General features: G+C 43.9%; 1 protein-coding gene across 3 annotated transcripts in view; it reads left to right on the top strand.

The window, feature by feature from the left end:
- LOC129815470 (metabotropic glutamate receptor 2-like) overlaps positions 1-8,929 on the top strand; it is a 94,274-nt gene extending 85,345 nt beyond the window's left edge. For all 3 annotated transcript variants that reach the window (XM_055869343.1, XM_055869340.1, XM_055869342.1), the window contains 2 exons: positions 6,463-6,640; positions 8,466-8,929. In XM_055869343.1, the coding sequence (XP_055725318.1) occupies positions 6,463-6,640; positions 8,466-8,539 (252 nt within the window). In that variant the 3' untranslated portion in view covers positions 8,540-8,929. The remainder of the gene's footprint in view (positions 1-6,462; positions 6,641-8,465) is intronic.
- Positions 8,930-17,925: the final 8,996 nt, after the last annotated feature.

The raw sequence follows: 17,925 nt of genomic DNA, 5'->3' as shown, positions 1-17,925 counted from the left end.
TAGTACATTTATCAGCCAAAACATGACACCCACCCTGTATTCTGCGACGTGTACGCTCTCGTTGGATGGCTCTCGCTTCATATTCGTCGCCAAATCCACTGGCTCCAGGTCATCCATAAGTCTTTGCTAGGTAAAGCCCCGCCTTATCTCAGCTCACTGGTCACCATAGCAACACCCACCCGTAGCACGCGCTCCAGCAGGTATATTTCACTGGTCATCCCCAAAGCCAACTCCTTCTTTGGCCGCCTTTCCTTCCAGTTCTCTGCTGCCAGTGGCTGGAACGAATTGCAAAAATCACTGAAGCTGGAGACCCATATATCCCTCACTAACTATAAGCATCAGCTGTCAGAGCAGCTACCCAATCACTGCACCTGTACACAGCCCATCTGTAAAACGCCCACCCAACTACCTCATCCCCATATTGTTTTTTGTTTTTTGCTCCTTTGCACCCCAGTAACTCTACTTGCACATTCATCTTCTGCACATCTATCACTGCAGTGTTAATGCTAAATTCTAATTATTTCGCCACTATGGCCTATTTATTGCCTTACCTCCCTAATCTTACTACATTTGTACACACTGCATATAGATTTTTCTATTGCGTTATTGACTGTACATTTGTTTATCCCATATGTAAATCTGTGTTTGTGTCACACTGCTTTGCTTTATCTTGGCCAGGTCGCAGTTGTAAATGAGAATTTGTTCTCAACTGCCCTACCTGGTTAACTAAAGGTGAAATAAAATAAAATAAAATAAAAAATTCAAGAGCATTCAAGAGCAGTGGCGGGCACAACACAAAACCTCAGATTATGTAAAATAGGATCTAAGCTACAAAATATGCGAATATGAAAGAATCTGAGTTTACTCATTTTTAGATAATTGGCGTTAATGGTTAAAAAATGACGAAATATTTATGAAAAATATTTTTTTTCAGAAATTATAAAAAAGTTTGACAACCATGTTTGTAAGTTTTCATATTATATCTCAACCATTTGTCTTTTCAGTGATGAAGACATGGATGTCTCACGGTATGGTGGGTTGTGCAAAAACGGGTCAAATTTGAGCACTTTTATCTATTGAATGTTTTGGCATTCAGGTCCAAAAAAGTTACTTTCTGAGCACTTCTACAATGGGCAAATATTTATGGAAGGTTGTCATTCAAATCAAAATGGATGCTGTCAAAAAGTGATTGGATTCAAAGGGATTTACCCAATGCCAACCAGTTGCAGTGGTTGGTGAATTAATTGTGCAGAATATGATGCTTGTTTTTGGTACATAGAATGTGTCCTTTCTGTTTGCCGAGAAAATTACCTTGCTGGATAACTTGAATGCATGAATTTCCCCTTTGGGTGGATGCTGCGTATTCCAGTCGTAATAGACAGTAAGGTGAAATTCATGCATCCAAGATAACCTGATTCAACTTGTCAACTAATCATTAAGCCCTCAATAAGTTGAATGAGGTGTGTTTGTCCAGGGCTACAACAAAAATGTGTACTGTTGGAGAAACGCGAGGACCAGGATTGTGAAACACTGATATGGGATGTAGCGACATCAGTGCAAAAGAAGATGCAGTGAAGAAAATAAACTGAAAGAATAAAATGAAGAATGAGTAGTCCTCAATGCAGTTTTTTGTTTTCATATGATTTTTTTTTTAGATGCATATGGACACAAAATACACTATATATACAAAAGTATGTGGACACCCCTTCAAATTAGTGGATTCGGCTATTTCAGCCACATCCGTTGCTGACAGGTGTCTAATATCGAGCACACAGCCATGCATCTCCATAGACAAATATTGTCAGTAGAATAGTCTTAATGAAGAGCTCAGTGACTTTCAACGTAGCAACGTAATAGGATTCCACCTTTCAAAGAAGTCAGTTTGTCAAATGTTGCCCTGCTAAAGCTGCCCCGGTCAACTGTAAGTGCTGTTATTGTGAAGTGGAAACGTCTAGGAGCAACAACGGCTCAGCTTTGAACTGGGTAGGCCACACATGCTCACAGAACGGGAAGTGCTGAAGCGTGTAAAAATCGTCTGTCCTCGGTTACAACACTCACTACCGAGTTACAAACTGCCTCTGGAAGCCTCATCAGCACAATAACTGCTCGTCCGGAGCTTAATGAATTGGGTTTCAATAGCCGAGGAGCCGCACACAAGTGTAAGATCACCATGCACAATGCCAAGCATTGGCTGGAGTGGTGTAAAGCTCGCCGCCATTGGACTCTGGAGCAGTGAAAACGTGTTCTCTAGAGTGATGAATCACGCTTCACCATCTGGCAGTCCGACCGACTAATCTGGGTTTGGCGGATGCCAGAAGAACGCTACCTGCCTGAATGCATAGTGCCAACTGTAAAGTTTGGTGGAGGAGGAATAATGGTCTGGGGATTTTTTCATAGTTTGGGCTTGGCCCCTTAGTTCCAGTGAAGGGAAAACTTAACGCTACAGCATACAATGACATTCTAGACGATTCTGTGCTTCAAACTTTGTGACAACAGTTTGGGGAAGGCCCTGTCCTGTTTCAGCATGACAATGCCCCCGTGCACAAAGCGAGGTCCATACAGAAATGGTTTGTTGAGATCGGTGTGGAAGAACTTGACTGGCCTGCATAGATCCTTGACCTCAAGCCCATCGAAACCTTTGGGATGAATTGAAACGCCGACTGCAAGCCAGGCCTAATCGCCCAACATCAGTGCCCGACCTCACTAATGATCTTGTGACTAAATGGAATCAAGTCCCCAAAGCAATTTTCCAACATCTAGTGGAAAGCCTTTGCAGAAGAATGGAGGCTGTTATAGCAGCAAAGGGGGGACCAACTCAAAATTCATGCCCATGATTTTGGAATGAGATGTTTGACGAGCATGTGTCCACATCCTTTTGGTCATGTAGTGTAAATTGTTCTAATTTTAACTCTTCACTCTACATGTATAAATCATTATCATTTGAATGTTAATTTTTGAATTAACTTTGAGGGGGGGTTTCTTCACACATTCTTCACCTAATACCAGGAACAGCACCATCTAGTGATCAGAACCTGATATTATCAGGTTGTATGATGGGGCATAAACCTAAGAACTTCAATGAGTAATTTCTCTGAACTGGGGGGGAAAAAACTCACCAAATTCATTACATAGGTTGAATAAACAATTATCCAAACCACAGCTTCATATTTATTTCATGAATTTCATACGAATCCTGTACATTTAAATGGCCAATTTGGGTGCAATCAATTAGCTTAAGTTCGAATTGTCTTTCAACATAATAATGTTGCAGGAACTGTTACCATATCTGTTTCTAACTACAGAAACCATTTCAGAACAATCTGAGATGGTTGGTGTCATGGCTTGCTGAAATTAAATTAATCAACCCTGCAGACTTCCTTGTTGGTTTTGGGTAAAATTCAGGCATAACAGCAACATCTTATGTTAAAGAAGAGACAGCCTAGTGGTTAGAGCGTTGGGTCAAATCCCCAAGCTGACAAGGTAAAACTCTGTTGTTCTGCCCCTGAACAAGGCATTTAACCCACTGTTCCTAGGCCGTCATTGTAAATAAGAATAGGTTCTAAACTGACTTGCCTAGTTAAATGATAAAAAAAAAAAAGAAACCAAAAAGTTTTATGCACTAAAAAGACACCTGTGCAGAGTGGAAGTTAATGTTTGAAACAGTGAATATGATTGGTTTAATATGTCGCTTAACTTGTCAACTTGTCTTCAGATTTCATAACTCCCTTTTAGTAAGGAATCACGAAGAGTCTCCTCATCCCTAAAATAAACCATGAGATCTGTTAGCGATAGCGATATTAGGACTACCGTGTAATGTAGATGTTCTATTTTCTCCCGAAATTGCAAAACAATTTGTATGTTGATGTAGTGCCCATCGGTTATCACTGTTTCAACCTCTGTATTGAGAAGTCATGTTTTTACCGTCATTTCCTGGTTATAAAGAGCACCAAAAATGACACTAACCATGAGCCTTAGTGTTTCTGCTGCCACAGAAATTACCTTGGATTGTCACTCGTTACTACAGCCACAAAGTCATAAACCCTGCCCATTTCTACAATTTCTCTTCTTAAAATGTGATATGAAACCTAACCCTAATCTTAACCTAGCCTTAACCACACTGTTAACATTATGCCTAACCCTGACCTTAAATTATTTGTGGCTGTGGAAGCTAGAGGAAACCGACCACCTGTGAATCCGAAGCCATGATTGCGCTTCTGTTGTGGGTGTGGAACCTTTCTTTATAATGGGGGTGGTCCAGGGGGGTCATTTTTCAAACACCTGAAACAGCTTTTTCCTGCACTGTAGTCATAATCATTATGCCTAATTATACTGTATTAAAAAATATATTCAGCATAGGTTATCTAAGCATACCTCTTTACCTGTTCAATTGTCATGTTAATGAATGATTCACATTGATTCTTTAAGAACTGTTATGCCTTAGGAGTTTAGTACAACTGCCACACTGGTATAGTATAATAACCCGAGAGTTACAGCAATGTATTTATTTATTTTCTAACGTCTAGAAACCTTACCAGCAGGCATGCCAGCTAAGATAATTAGAAAAGCTACTCTAACATGATTAATAGCCTGAAATTGCTTGGCAGTTAGTTATTAGGTTGGGAGATTGGGAACATATCTAGCTGGCTAGCTAAAGCCAACTTCATAAAATTGCTAGGTGGCTAGAATTACAGAGAAACAACAAAAGATTTTCATTTTATATATTAATCAAAGAAAGAATCAATAGGCTACATAGCTTGATCAAATTAATTTACAAACATACATCCGGGTCCTGCCCATCACTGGCAGCTAAAATCAAATCAAACACTATGTGTGTTACTGGACACTCTCTCTCCTCCTCCACTGACGATACTGTCTGCATGCACTAGAGTATCTAGTGTCCTACCTAGCATATCTTTGCTCCTCAGTGCACCATGGAAGGAACCACTTACTAAGGAGAATAGGAGGGTTACTCTTTGCCTGGTCCAGTCAGTGTGCCCCCTTCGCAAATGACCCCTGACAGACCTTTATATAAATAATTGTAAAAAATCTGAGGGGGCACGTGCCCTTGTGCCCCCTATGGGCATGATGCCTCTGCCCATTCTTTCCTACAAGCCAAAAGAAGCCCTAAAATCACCTAATCATGTTGTACATTCCCCTGCTGAAAATATATATTCAGGCTGAAAATGTAGAATGATCTCACTCTCCCTGTGAGGGCTAGATTCTTTGTGGAATAATACACCTGAATATACGTAGCGTATGGCTTCCACAGGCTACACAGCCTTTTTAAAACAGTTTTATCGAGAGTACTTACAAAAATCTTTGTCAGTTTTCATAATGAACAACTGAATCACACACACCGTAAGAGGAGGCTGGGAACATCCAGAGTTGCCATGCTCTGCATCCTGAATTCAACCCTCTTGGAAAACACAGTTTGTCTTACTGAGAAAGCAGATTCCCAGCTCTCTGCTGTTCCTAAGACACATCTTTCCATTATTAAAATCAATTAGAAGCTTATGATTATGCAGAAGGCTACGCTGCCCACATTGCAGTGTTATTAAGACTATTTCTGAATACAAAGTGTGGAACATAGCACCTGTGTACTCTTTGATGATACTACAGGTTACATGAGGTTGACATCAGTTTCTTATCCGAGCTTTTGGGTATTTTCTGAACCAGATTAAAAAGATGGATAAATGTTTTAACATAATGTACAGCAGCCTACATGTGACAGACAGTATTCAGCTCAACAAAGGGACTGCCAGAAGTAGAGGCTGTCGACAATTCAATATTTATTTCTAGTGCATTTCACATTGGACTCGCTACACAACTCAAAGATTAACTTGTGTCATGTTATGGTGAATTTGCATTCTCTGTAGCCTTCTGTCAGTGATAGCAGTGAGTGAAGGACCACAGCACAGCTTGAACGTCGTGTCCACTGCTGAGTGCTCTCTGCCTGCCAGCCCAACTCATTCTAATGCTGATATTAGTATTCAGGGAGACATGGACAGACACCTGCTGAGCCTGGGAAGTGTGTGGGATGGCAGGCTGGCAAGATGTACCCAACACCCATTCACCATGCACCACTACCTATAGGCTGCACTATAACTAAACTGGCATCTCGGAAGAGACAAAGACAAAGCAGGGCTGGATATAAATGGACTAGCTGATGACACACAACTGCATGTGGGCGGACGGAAGGGAGGAGGGAAGGTGGAGGGGGCTTAAGTGAGGGACTGACAGGCAAACAAACAGCTCACTCACACCACTCTCCTCTCAGATGCTGCTGGCAGCACTACACAATCACACATGGAACCTTCTATTTCCTGAGGTTGTCCGGCTACTGTTAGCTTTTTGACATTCCTCAGTCTCTATGCTGTATTGTGTTCCATAATATGGCTTTATCAGATGAGTAATCCCTGTCTCTGGTCCCGTCCTCTCCCTCTCTCACTCTCCCCCCTTCAGGTGCAGACCACCACCATGTGTATCTCTGTCAGTCTGAGTGGCTCGGTGGTGCTGGGCTGCCTCTTTGCCCCTAAGACCCACATCATCCTGTTCCAGCCCCAGAAGAACGTCACCTCTCTCAGGGTGGCCACTACCCGCTTCAGCGTCACCACCGGCCCCGGATCCAGCTTCTCTCAAGGTACAAGCCGACAGGCAATCACAACCTTCATCATCACCATTATTATTATTATCATCATCATCATCCTCATTTTTACCATCATGGTCGTTAAAAAGTAATTTTACAGTACCATTGTTCATCATTGAGATATTTCTACAAATTACACTATAAAGTGCCTTCAGAAAGTATTCACAAATCACCACCCCTTGACTTTTTCCATATTTTGTTGATTTACAGCCTGTGTTTAAAATTGATTAAATTGAAAATGTGGATCACTGGCCTACACACAATGCCCCATAATGTCAAAGTAGAGTTATGTTTTTAGAAATGTTTACAAATTAATTAAAAATGAAAAGTTAAAATGTCTTCAGTCAAAAAGTATTCAACCCCTTTGTTATGGCAAGCCTAAATAAGTTCAGGAATAAAACATTTCTTATCAGGTCACATAATAAGTTGCATGGTCTCACTCTGTTTGCAATAAGTGTTTAACATAATTTTTCTATGACTACCTCATCTCTGTACACTACACATACAATTATCTGTAAGGTCCCTCAGTTGAATGGTGAATTTCAAACACAGATTCAACCACAAAGACCAAGGGCACCTAATAAAAAAACTAACATTGAATATCCCTTTGAGCATGATGAAGTTACTAATTACAGTTTGGATGGTGTGTCAATACACCCAGTCACCACAATGATACAGGCATCCTTCTTAACTCAGTTGCCAGAGAGGGAGGAAACCGTTCAGGGACTTCCCCATGAGGCCAATGGTGACTTTAAAACAGTTACTGAGTTTAATAGCTGTGATAGGAGAAAACTGAGGATGGAACAACAACATTGTAGTTGATCCACAATACAAACCTAAATGACACAGTGAAAAGAAGTAAGCTTGTACAGAATAAAAATATTCCAAAACATGCATCCTGTTTGCAATAAGGCACTAAAGTAAAACGGCAAAATATGTGGCAAAGAAATTTACTTTATGTCCTGAATACAAAGCATTGTGTTTCGGGCAAATCCAACAAATCACATCACTGAGTACCACTCTTCATATTTTCAAGCATGGTGATGGCTGCATCATGTTATGGCTATGCTTGTCATCAGCAAGGACTAGGGAGTTTTTTAGGATAAAAACAGAATAGAGCTAAGTACAAGCAAAATCCTCCAAAACTGGGAGATAAATCCAGGTTTCAGCAGGACAATAATCTAAAGCAGAAGGCCAAATATACATTGGAGTTGCTTACCAAGACGTCATTGAATGTTCCTGAGTGGCCTAGTTACAGTTTTGACTTTAATTGGCTTGAAAATCTATGTTAAGGCTTCAAAATGGCTGGTTAACAATGATCAGCAAACAACTTGACCGAGCTTGAAGAATTTAAAAAATAATATTGTGCAAATATGTAACAATCCTGGTGGGCAAAGCTCTTAGAGATTTACCCAGAAAGACTCACTGCTGTAATTGCTGCCAAAGGTGAATACTTACGTTAATGAGATATTTCTGTATTTCATTTTCAATACATTTGCCCCAAAAAGTTTTTTAAAAGTATTTTCACTTTGTCATTATGGGGTATTATGTGTAGATAGGTGAGAAAAAAAACTAGATTTAATCCATTTTGAATTCAGGCTGTAACACAAAAAATGTTGGATCAAGTCAAGGGGTATGAATACTTTCTGAAGACGCATCACTTCTCTACACCCCTGTGGTGTGCTGACAGACCAAACTTTAGAATGAGGCGTTATTTTCCCCTCCCCTGCTCTCATCTTCTTCTCTAACCACTAATCTGACTCAGTGAATTGTAATCTGATCATGTTGTTGTTAAAAATGGACTGTTCTCTTTCTAAAGCTTCAGCCTCCAATATTGTGCCAACGGTGTGTAACGGGCGAGAAGTGGTGGACTCCACGACTTCCTCCTTGTGAAGACTGACTGACTGAGCCTCACGTTCCTCTGCTGACAAACATTGTATACAGAGTTCTATAACCACTAGTCCAGAATCAGCTGTTTCAGATATTAAAGAGGTCACACAGAAGATTGTCCTGATTTTGTTGTTCTCTAAGTGCTGTGAGTACAATGTCCCGATTCTGTTTTCATTCTATGACTAGTAGCGATTTTAAAAAGAGATGCCAATAAAGATTCCGTATCATAGCCCTTCTTTTTATTGAAGATTTACTTGAGACATGGAGTAAATTATGGTAAATCTGTTAAATGTAATATATACAAGATGTTTTTAATGTAGATTTTGGTGAACCGGTTTGTGCTTTCTTGTAATTTATGTAAATAAAATGTGTATTTTATTCATATGAAAACTACATATGGGTTGACTATTCTATAACTCTCATACACAGGCTGTCTGACTGAAACGAAATGGGTTGTAGTTAAACTGTCACTCAATCAAAAGACATATTACGTAACACAGAGACACCAAGGAGGACATCAAACTCTAGTCTGTAGAGGCAGAAAGATATGATGTTGCATGTAAACCTGTTTCCATACTTGTGCTACCACTTTTCTTCAATCCCACAGAGCATTTGGGGAAAGGGGATTTAAAAATAACTTTCAGGTATTTAACAGCGTGGCATTTTCACGAGGCCTGATGTGACTACCATGGCCACATCTCAGGAACTTATTACTGATAAGAATATGCCAGCAGCTTAAAATAATGCCATTCTCAGTCAGACAAAGCTTGCCTTAATGGATTTATTGAAGAATCACAGTGGCGTACCTTGACCCACTGCAAACTGCCACCGAATGAGACGCTTCAACTCTTGAATGCTCTATCATTCTAACTCGAAACGCTAACATCAGGAGGAATAATGCAAATCATGAGACAGTACGAGAAGCATATGCAAATATTACTGTGATTAAAATATTTATCATACAATCCCTCTCCAAAATACTATTTTATTAGCTTGTGCAATTCCTTGTGCAATTCCTTACTTCAGTTATGTTGGTGAGTGAAATCAGAAAGATGACAAATATTTGTCTATTTAATTCACCATCTGCCATGTCTGCAGACCAAACAGACTCAGTGAAAATTAGCCCAAGCATCTACATGAGTTAATATGAGAGAAAATCCTCTTCAGGTGCCTTTGGAAAACACTAAACATCAGTTGTACAGAGGAAGAGTCTAAAGAGGCAATGGGAAGATCCCAAGTACATGCTCCTCGCGTCCTCTCTCCTCGTCTCCTTCTCAAATCCCCTTGGATGAGAAAGCCAGAGGTCCATCCTCTCTGGACTTCTCCTCCAATGAGTTTTGAGAAGGAGATGAGGAGAGTTGACACGAGGAGTATGCAATTGAGATTTTCCCCATGAGACAGATTCTTCTCAGAAAGATGGACCCAAATCCCTGATTCAATACTGCCATCTTAAGTGCAGGAGGTGAACTTTCTCCACGATGGCAAAATCCAGCTGGTACACTGGATAATTTGGTGATACACTGTCTTTAGGTGGTGACAAAGGTGTAATGCAGTAAGATCTACTATATCTACATGATTGTCATCACAAAATACAATTCTAATTTGAGCAATATGACATTATTGATGCTCATACCTTTAACTTGTACAATCCCAGACAGTAGGCCAACAGAATGTACATTCCTTAATATAAGTATCAATGCTCACTCATACCTACATTATATCCTTCCCACATAAAGAACAGATTATTAACACAATCTAATGTGCCCCAGATGAGGCCACGTGTTGTAATGGCCAGGAACAGGGCACTGTATCTGTTCAACACAGACCATGAGCACTCCATTGTGGCCTAACATGACAGCCTATGTTATTATTCATAAAAGTTATAAATCTTGTCCCTCCTTGATGACATCATCATTTTGCATTAACCTAATAAAAATTATGAGTAGTGCAAATTGGCGCCTCACGAGACGGATCCATTCCTGACACCAGTGGCGATTTTAGCGTGTAAATATTGGTGGGGGGGGGGGGGGGGGGGTTAAAATAGTGGGATGCATCCCAGCGAAGCCACAACACATCACTAAACAATACATTAATTGCACTATAACAGTGACAAATGGTACCCACAAACTGCTAGGGCCTAGATAAATCTGTCCCAATAGCAGTCCCAACATCTTACCACTGCTACACCTGGCTATCAGCGGAGCCTTGTCTGGCAGCGAAACAGTTAATTCAGCCTCATTCACTGCCTTTAAAAAAAACATAGCTGATATGGCTGACTTGTTTCAACAAATGTGGTTTCTAATGACAATTGAGATGTACAAACGATGGCATATGAGGACGACAAGCGGATAAGAGGCAATCCGTAATTTCGATTAAGACATTAATGAGCAAGCTAGGACGGACGTAGTAAATATAACTATTTGTTTAGCACTTTTGAAATGTACAGCAACAGAATTCAGAACATGGGCCGTTCTTACAGTGTTCTCCCTGCACACCAAGTCAGAACCGCAGGATAAATAATGGGAGCATATAAGCAGACAATGAAAGTTCTTACAATATTCAATAATTACATTTCTCTAAAACAGGTTATAAGCTACATGTGCACCACCAAGTCAGTATATTAGACAAAATGAAGAGGGGTAAATAGACCAAATTATTAGGGTGAGGCACATGGGCTACTAACATCTTACAACACAACATACACTTAGTATTACTTTCTTAGCTACAATATACATATCTCCCTGCCATATTACATCATTTATGCAGCAGCATACATTTTCGGACTCACCTTGTTGTGCTGTGCTCACTTGAACAGGAAGGTAGCGCGGCGGTCCTTCATCGGCAAATTTTGTGATCAAAGTCTGGCATTCTTTGGATTTATCGAATCATGTCGTAGCTCCAGAAAGAGGACGGATTTATAATTCAGAGTTGGATGATAGTTCAAAACGTATTTTCCCAGTCGGAGTTCGTTTATTCCCGACTTCCCAGTTGTCTTGAACTCACTGAAGTTAACAGTTGTTTTGAGCGTGGCACAAATCAAGCTTCATTGACAGCATGGCTAATGTTGAATGTTTATCATTTTAAACTTGGAAAAGAGCCCCACCTGCCCTGAATGACAGGTCGCCACTGCCTGACACACTCAAGTCATTCATTGTTGGAGTAATAGTGTGTAGCCAGGCCTTCCACTGAGACATATGGATGGGACTTAGGCCCATACCTCTATCCCTCTACTACCATGGCAGTTTCCCTCAAACATTCACAACATGAAACAGGTTTTTCTAAGCACCAATGTAGCCTTTGTTGCAGGTTCGAACCCCTGAGCTGCCTGCGGGGAAATCTCATCCAGTTTCAATATCCCTGTATACTACTTACCGCCGTTGTGCCCTTGAGCAAGGCACTTGCCGCAGTCCCTGTGCTGCTCCCAGCCTGTGATGTGTGTGTCAGGTTGTGTAGAGTGATAGCAAAAAAAATATAATATCCGTGCAAATGGACCAATAAAACAAGTATTGTAGTAGTAATGTGGGGGCAATAGTATGGCATTGGTTGAAGTGCAATGTTCAAATCATATCTCCCTAACATCATATCTAAGCCAATATGACACCAATGTCGATTAGCAAATCAACTTGATTGGAGGTATACAACACACTCCCCGCCTCTCGTCATGAGCTGTCCGGCCATTACCGAGAACCACATAGGAGATTTTTTAACAGAGTGGTTAGCATTGTGAAAAAAATACTATTTATTACACCGACCTACAGAGCCTTCAGAAATTATTCACACCCCTTTTGTTGTGTTACAACCTGAATTTAAAATAGATAATTTTAGATTTTGTGACACTGATCTACACACAATACCCCAGTGGAATTTAATATTCAACCCCTTTGTTATGGTAAGCCTAAATACGTTCAGGAGTAACACTGTGCTTAACAAGTCACATAATACGTTGCATGGACTCATTTTGTGTTCAATATTAGTGTTTAACATGATTTTTTAATGACTACCTCTGTAGCTCACACATACAATTATCTGTAAGGTCCCTCAATCGAGTAATGCATTTCAAGCACAGATTCAAGCACAAAGACCAGAGAGGTTTTCCATTGCAAAGGACACCGATTAGTAAGGACACGCTGGCAGGGTAGTGGATTGTGTTCCCTGAAATGCGTACACCAGCTGATGGTGGGGCCCTCTCTATGCACTTGTTTATCTTCTGATCCCACTGGAACATCTAGCTCCTCCACTGAGAGATATAAGAGAAGACTACGGTTGTCCTGGAAACATTTGGATGACCACCTCTAAATCCATGCATCTGCAGCACCAGTGTGTACACCCTTGGTGTAGCCCAAGTCCATTCCACCAAGGTGGATGACTACAATGTCAGGGGGAGAAGTAGCACTGGCCCTCTGCTGGTGTAGAACACAGAGCAGTTTGTGCCACTTTATGCCTTGCTCTCCGAGCCACCTAATGTGACAGTCAATGAAGTATGTAAATAGTTAATGGGTAGGCTACATGTTTATTATTTGTGTATGTTCCGGAAGCTTGCTATATGGTTTATGGTGGCAATTAGACAAAGTTTAATGTTTGTGGACAAATCCCCTCAAGTTAATAGTGGTTATTTACCATGGATTACAGTTTCTCCCAGAACATGGGCTACTTTCAGGGTGAGGCACCAACTGACTATAAGATGTAAAAAAGTAAACTATCCTTTAATTGAATTTACAAATCAATCATTGCAAATAGGGCACTAATGGTCAAGGATTTCTTATTAAACTGAATCTCATAAGCTTTTCACAAAGTCATTTATATCCCCAAACCCAACCCCTAACTGTTCTTTGTGCTCTTTATCTTATATTTGTATGTAACGGGTGTCCTCCTCCTCTTCAGACGAAGAGGAGTAGGGATTTGACCAAATCGCAGCGTTGTGATACGACATGAATATTTATTAAACAAGACGAAAACTAAACATACTTGAGAATATACAACATAATAGACGAAGGTAAACAGACCCGAACAAACAAACTTACATAACACGAAGAACGCACGAACAGGTACAGACTATAACTAACGAACGAACAAACAGAAACAGTCCCGTGTGGTGCAACATACACAGACACGGAAGACAATCACCCACAAACAAACATTGTGAACAGCCAACCTTTATATGGTTCTCAATCAGAGGAAAAGTCAAACACCTGTCTCTGATTGAGAACCATATAAGGCTAATTACAAGTGACCTAAACATAGAAACACAAAACATAGAATGCCCACCCCAACTCACGCCCTGACCAACTAAACACATACAAAAATAACAGAAAACAGGTCAGGAACGTGACAGACCCCCCCCCTCAAGGTGCGAACTCCTGACGCACCACCAAAAGTCTAGGGGAGGGTCTGGGTGGGCATCTGTCCACGGTGGCGGCTCAGGCTCTGGGCGTGGTCCCCATCCCACCTTAGTCAAACCCCGCTTTTGCAGCCTCCTCCAAATGGCCACCCTCCAAATTAATCCCACCGGACTAAGGGGCAGCACCGGACTAAGGGGCAGCACCGGACTAAGGGGCAGCACCGGACTGAGGGGCAGCACCAGAATGAGGGGCAGCAACAGAATGAGCGGCAGCACCAGAATGAGGGGCAACACCAGAATGAGGGGCAACACCAGAATGACTGGCGGATCCTGGCTGGCTGGCTCTGGCGGATCCTGGCTGGCTGGCTCTGGCGGATCCTGGCTGGATGATGGCTTAATGCTGGATGACGGCTCTTTCTGGTCATGGCGGGATGACGGCTCTTTCTGGTCATGGCGGGATGACGGCTCTGGCTGGTCATGGCTGGATGACGGCTCTGGCTGGTCATGGCTGGATGACGGCTCTGGCTGGTCATGGCTCGCTGACGGCTCTGGCTGGTCATGGCTCGCTGACAGCTCTGGCTGGTCATGGCTCGCTGACGGCTCTGGCTGGTCATGGCTCGCTGACGGCTCTGGCTGGTCATGGCTCGCTGACGGCTCTGGCTGATCCTGTCTGGCGGAAGGCTCTGGCTGATCCTGTCTGACGGAAGGCTCTGGCTGATCCTGTCTGGCGGAAGGCTCTAGCGGCTCCTGTCTGGCGGAAGGCTCTAGCGGCTCCTGTCTGGCGGAAGGCTCTAGCGGCTCCTGTCTGGCGGAAGGCTCTAGCGGCTCCTGTCTGGCGGACGGCTCTGTAGGCTCATGGCAGACGGGCGGCTTTGCAGGCTCATGGCAGACGGGCGGCTTTGAAGGCTCAGTACCGACGGGCGGCTTTGAAGGCTCAGTACCGACAGGCGGCTTTGAAGGCTCAATACAGACGGGCAGTTCATGCGGCGCTTGGCAGACGGACAGTTCAGATGGCGTTGGGCAGACAGACAGTTCAAACGCCGTTGGGCAGACGGGCAGTTCAGGCGCCGCTGGGCAGACGGCAGACTCTGGCCGGCTGAGACGCACTGTAGGCCTGGTGCGTGGTACCGGAACTGGATGTACCGGGCTAAAGACACGCACCTTCAGGCTAGTGCGGGGAACAACAACAGGGCACACTGGACTCTCAAGGCGTACTATAGGCCTGGTGCGTGGTACCGGAACTGGTGGTACCAGGCTGAGGGCACGCACATCAGGGCGAGTACGGGGAGAAGGAACAGTGCGTACAGGGCCCTGGAGACGCACAGGAGGCTTGATGCGTGGTGCCGGAACTGGAGGCACTGGGCTGGATACACGCACAACAGGGAGAGTGCGTGGAGGAGGAACAGGGCTCTGGAGACGCACAGGAAGCCTGGTGCGTGGTGTAGGCACTGGTGGTACTGGGTTGAGGCGGAGAGATGGCGCCGGAAATACCGGACCGTGCAGGCGTACTGGCTCCCTTGAGCACTGAGCCTGCCCAACCTTACCTGGTTGTATGCTCCCAGTCGCCCGACCAGTGCAGGGAGGTGGAATAACCCGCACCGGGCTATGTAGGCGAACCGGGGACACCATGCGTAAGGCTGGTGCCATGTAAGCCGGCCCGAGAAGACGTACTGGTGGCCAGATATGTAGGGCCGGCTTCATGACATCTGGCTCAATACTCAATCTAGCCCTGCCAGTGCGGGGAGGTGGAATAACCCGCACCGGGAAATGCACACGTACAGGAGACACCATGTGCTCTACTGCGTAACACGGTGTCTGCCCGTATCTCGCTCTCCATGGTAAGTACAGGGAGTGGGCGCAGGTCTCCTACCTGACTTCGCCACTTTCCCTCTTAGCCCCCCCCCCCCCCCCCCCCCCCCCAATACATTTTTGGGGTTTACTCACAGGCTTCCTACCGCATCGTCGTGCTGCCTCCATACGCCGGTATCCCTCCTCGCACTGCGCCAGAGAATCCCAGGCGGGCTCCGGCACTCGCCCTGGGTTGATCGCCCACCTGTCAATCTCCTCCCACGTAGTGTAGCCCAGATCCTTTTCCTGCTTCCGAGCTAGCTCCTCATATCGCCGCCTCTCTGCTTTCGCTGTCTCCAGCTCAGCTTTGGGGCGGCGATATTCTTCTGCCTTAGCCCAGGGTCCTTTTCCGTCCAATATTTCCTCCCATGTCCACGAGTCCTGGTTTCGTTGTTGAGCTCTCCCACGCCGCTTGGTCTTTGGTTGGTGGGTGATTCTGTAACGGGTGTCCTCCTCCTCTTCAGACAAAGAGGAGGAGTAGGGATTTGACCAAAACGCAGCGTTGTGATACGACATGAATATTTATTAAACAAGACGAAAACTAAACATACTTGAGAATATACAACATAATAAACGAAGGCAAACAGACCCGAACAAACGAACTTACATAACACGAAGAACGCACGAACTGGTACAGACTACAACTAACGAACGAACAAACCGAAACAGTCCCATGTGGTGCAACATACACAGACACGGAAGACAATCACCCACAAACAAACATTGTGAACAGCCAACCTTTATATGGTTCTCAATCAGAGGAAAAGTCAAACACCTGTCTCTGATTGAGAACCATATAAGGCTAATTACAAGTGACCTAAACATAGAAACACAAAACATAGAATGCCCACCCCAACTCACGCCCTGACCAACTAAACACATACAAAAATAACAGAAAACAGGTCAGGAACGTGACAGAACCCCCCCCCCCTCAAGGTGCAAACTCCGGACGCACCACCAAAAGTCTAGGGGAGGGTCTGGGTGGGCATCTGTCCACGGTGACGGCTCAGGCTCTGGGCGTGGTCCCCATCCCACCTTAGTCAAACCCCGCTTTTGCAGCCTCCTCCAAATGGCCACCCTCCAAATTAATCCCACCGGACTAAGGGGCAGCACCGGACTAAGGGGCAGCACCGGACTAAGGGGCAGCACCGGACTGAGGGGCAGCACCAGAATGAGGGGCAGCACCAGAATGAGCGGCAGCACCAGAATGAGGGGCAACACCTTGAGTCTAGAATGTCATTGTATGCTGTAGCGTTAAGTTTTCCCTTCACTGGAACTAAGGGGCCAGGCCCAAACTATGAAAACAGCTCCAGACCATTAGGTCTCCTCCTCCAAACTTTACAGTTGGCACTATGCATTGGGGCAGGTAGCGTTCTCCTGGCATCCGCCAAACCCAGATTCGTCGGTCTCGTAAATGCCAGATGGTGAAGCGTAATTCATCATTCCAGAGAACACTTTTCCACTGCTCCAGAGTCCAACGGCTGTGAGCTTAACACCACTCCAGCCAATGCTTGGTATTGTTCATGGTGATCTTAGGCTTGTGTGCGGCTGCTCGGCCATGGAAACCAATTTCATGAAACTCCCTACGAACAGTTCTTGTGCTGACGTTGCTTCTAGAGGCAGTTTGGAACTCGGTAGTGAGTGTTGCAACTGAGGACAGACGATTTTTATGTGATACACTCTTCAGCACTTGGTGGTCCCGTTCTGTGAGCTTATGGGCCTACCACTTCGCTGTTGAGCCGTTCTTGTTACTAGACGTTTCCACTTAACAGTAACAACACTTACAGTTGAACAGGGCAGATCTAGCCAGCAGAAACTTGACAAACTGACTTCTTGGAAAGGTGACATCCTACAACGGTTCCATGTTGAAAGTTACTGAGCTCTTCAGTATGGGCCATTCTATTGCAAATGTTTGTCTATGGAGATCGCAAGGCCGTCTACTCGATTTTATACACTTGTCAGCAACGGATATGGCTGAATGTCACGGCCGTCGTAAGAACTGGACCAAAGCGCAGCGTGGTGAGCGTACATATTCCTTTTTATTAGAAAATGACGGCAACAAAAACAATAAACAATACAAAAACAACAGTGAAGATTAAGGGCTATGTGCCACAAATAAAGTTAACTTCCCACAAAGAAAGGAAGGAAAAGGGCTACCAAAGTATGGTTCCCAATCAGAGACAACGATAGACAGCTGTCCCTG

Source organism: Salvelinus fontinalis, chromosome 18 (genome assembly GCF_029448725.1).
Source record: "Salvelinus fontinalis isolate EN_2023a chromosome 18, ASM2944872v1, whole genome shotgun sequence".
Taxonomy (NCBI): domain Eukaryota; kingdom Metazoa; phylum Chordata; class Actinopteri; order Salmoniformes; family Salmonidae; genus Salvelinus; species Salvelinus fontinalis.
Note: the sequence above shows the minus strand (reverse complement) of the source record. Positions and strands in the feature narration are given on the sequence as shown.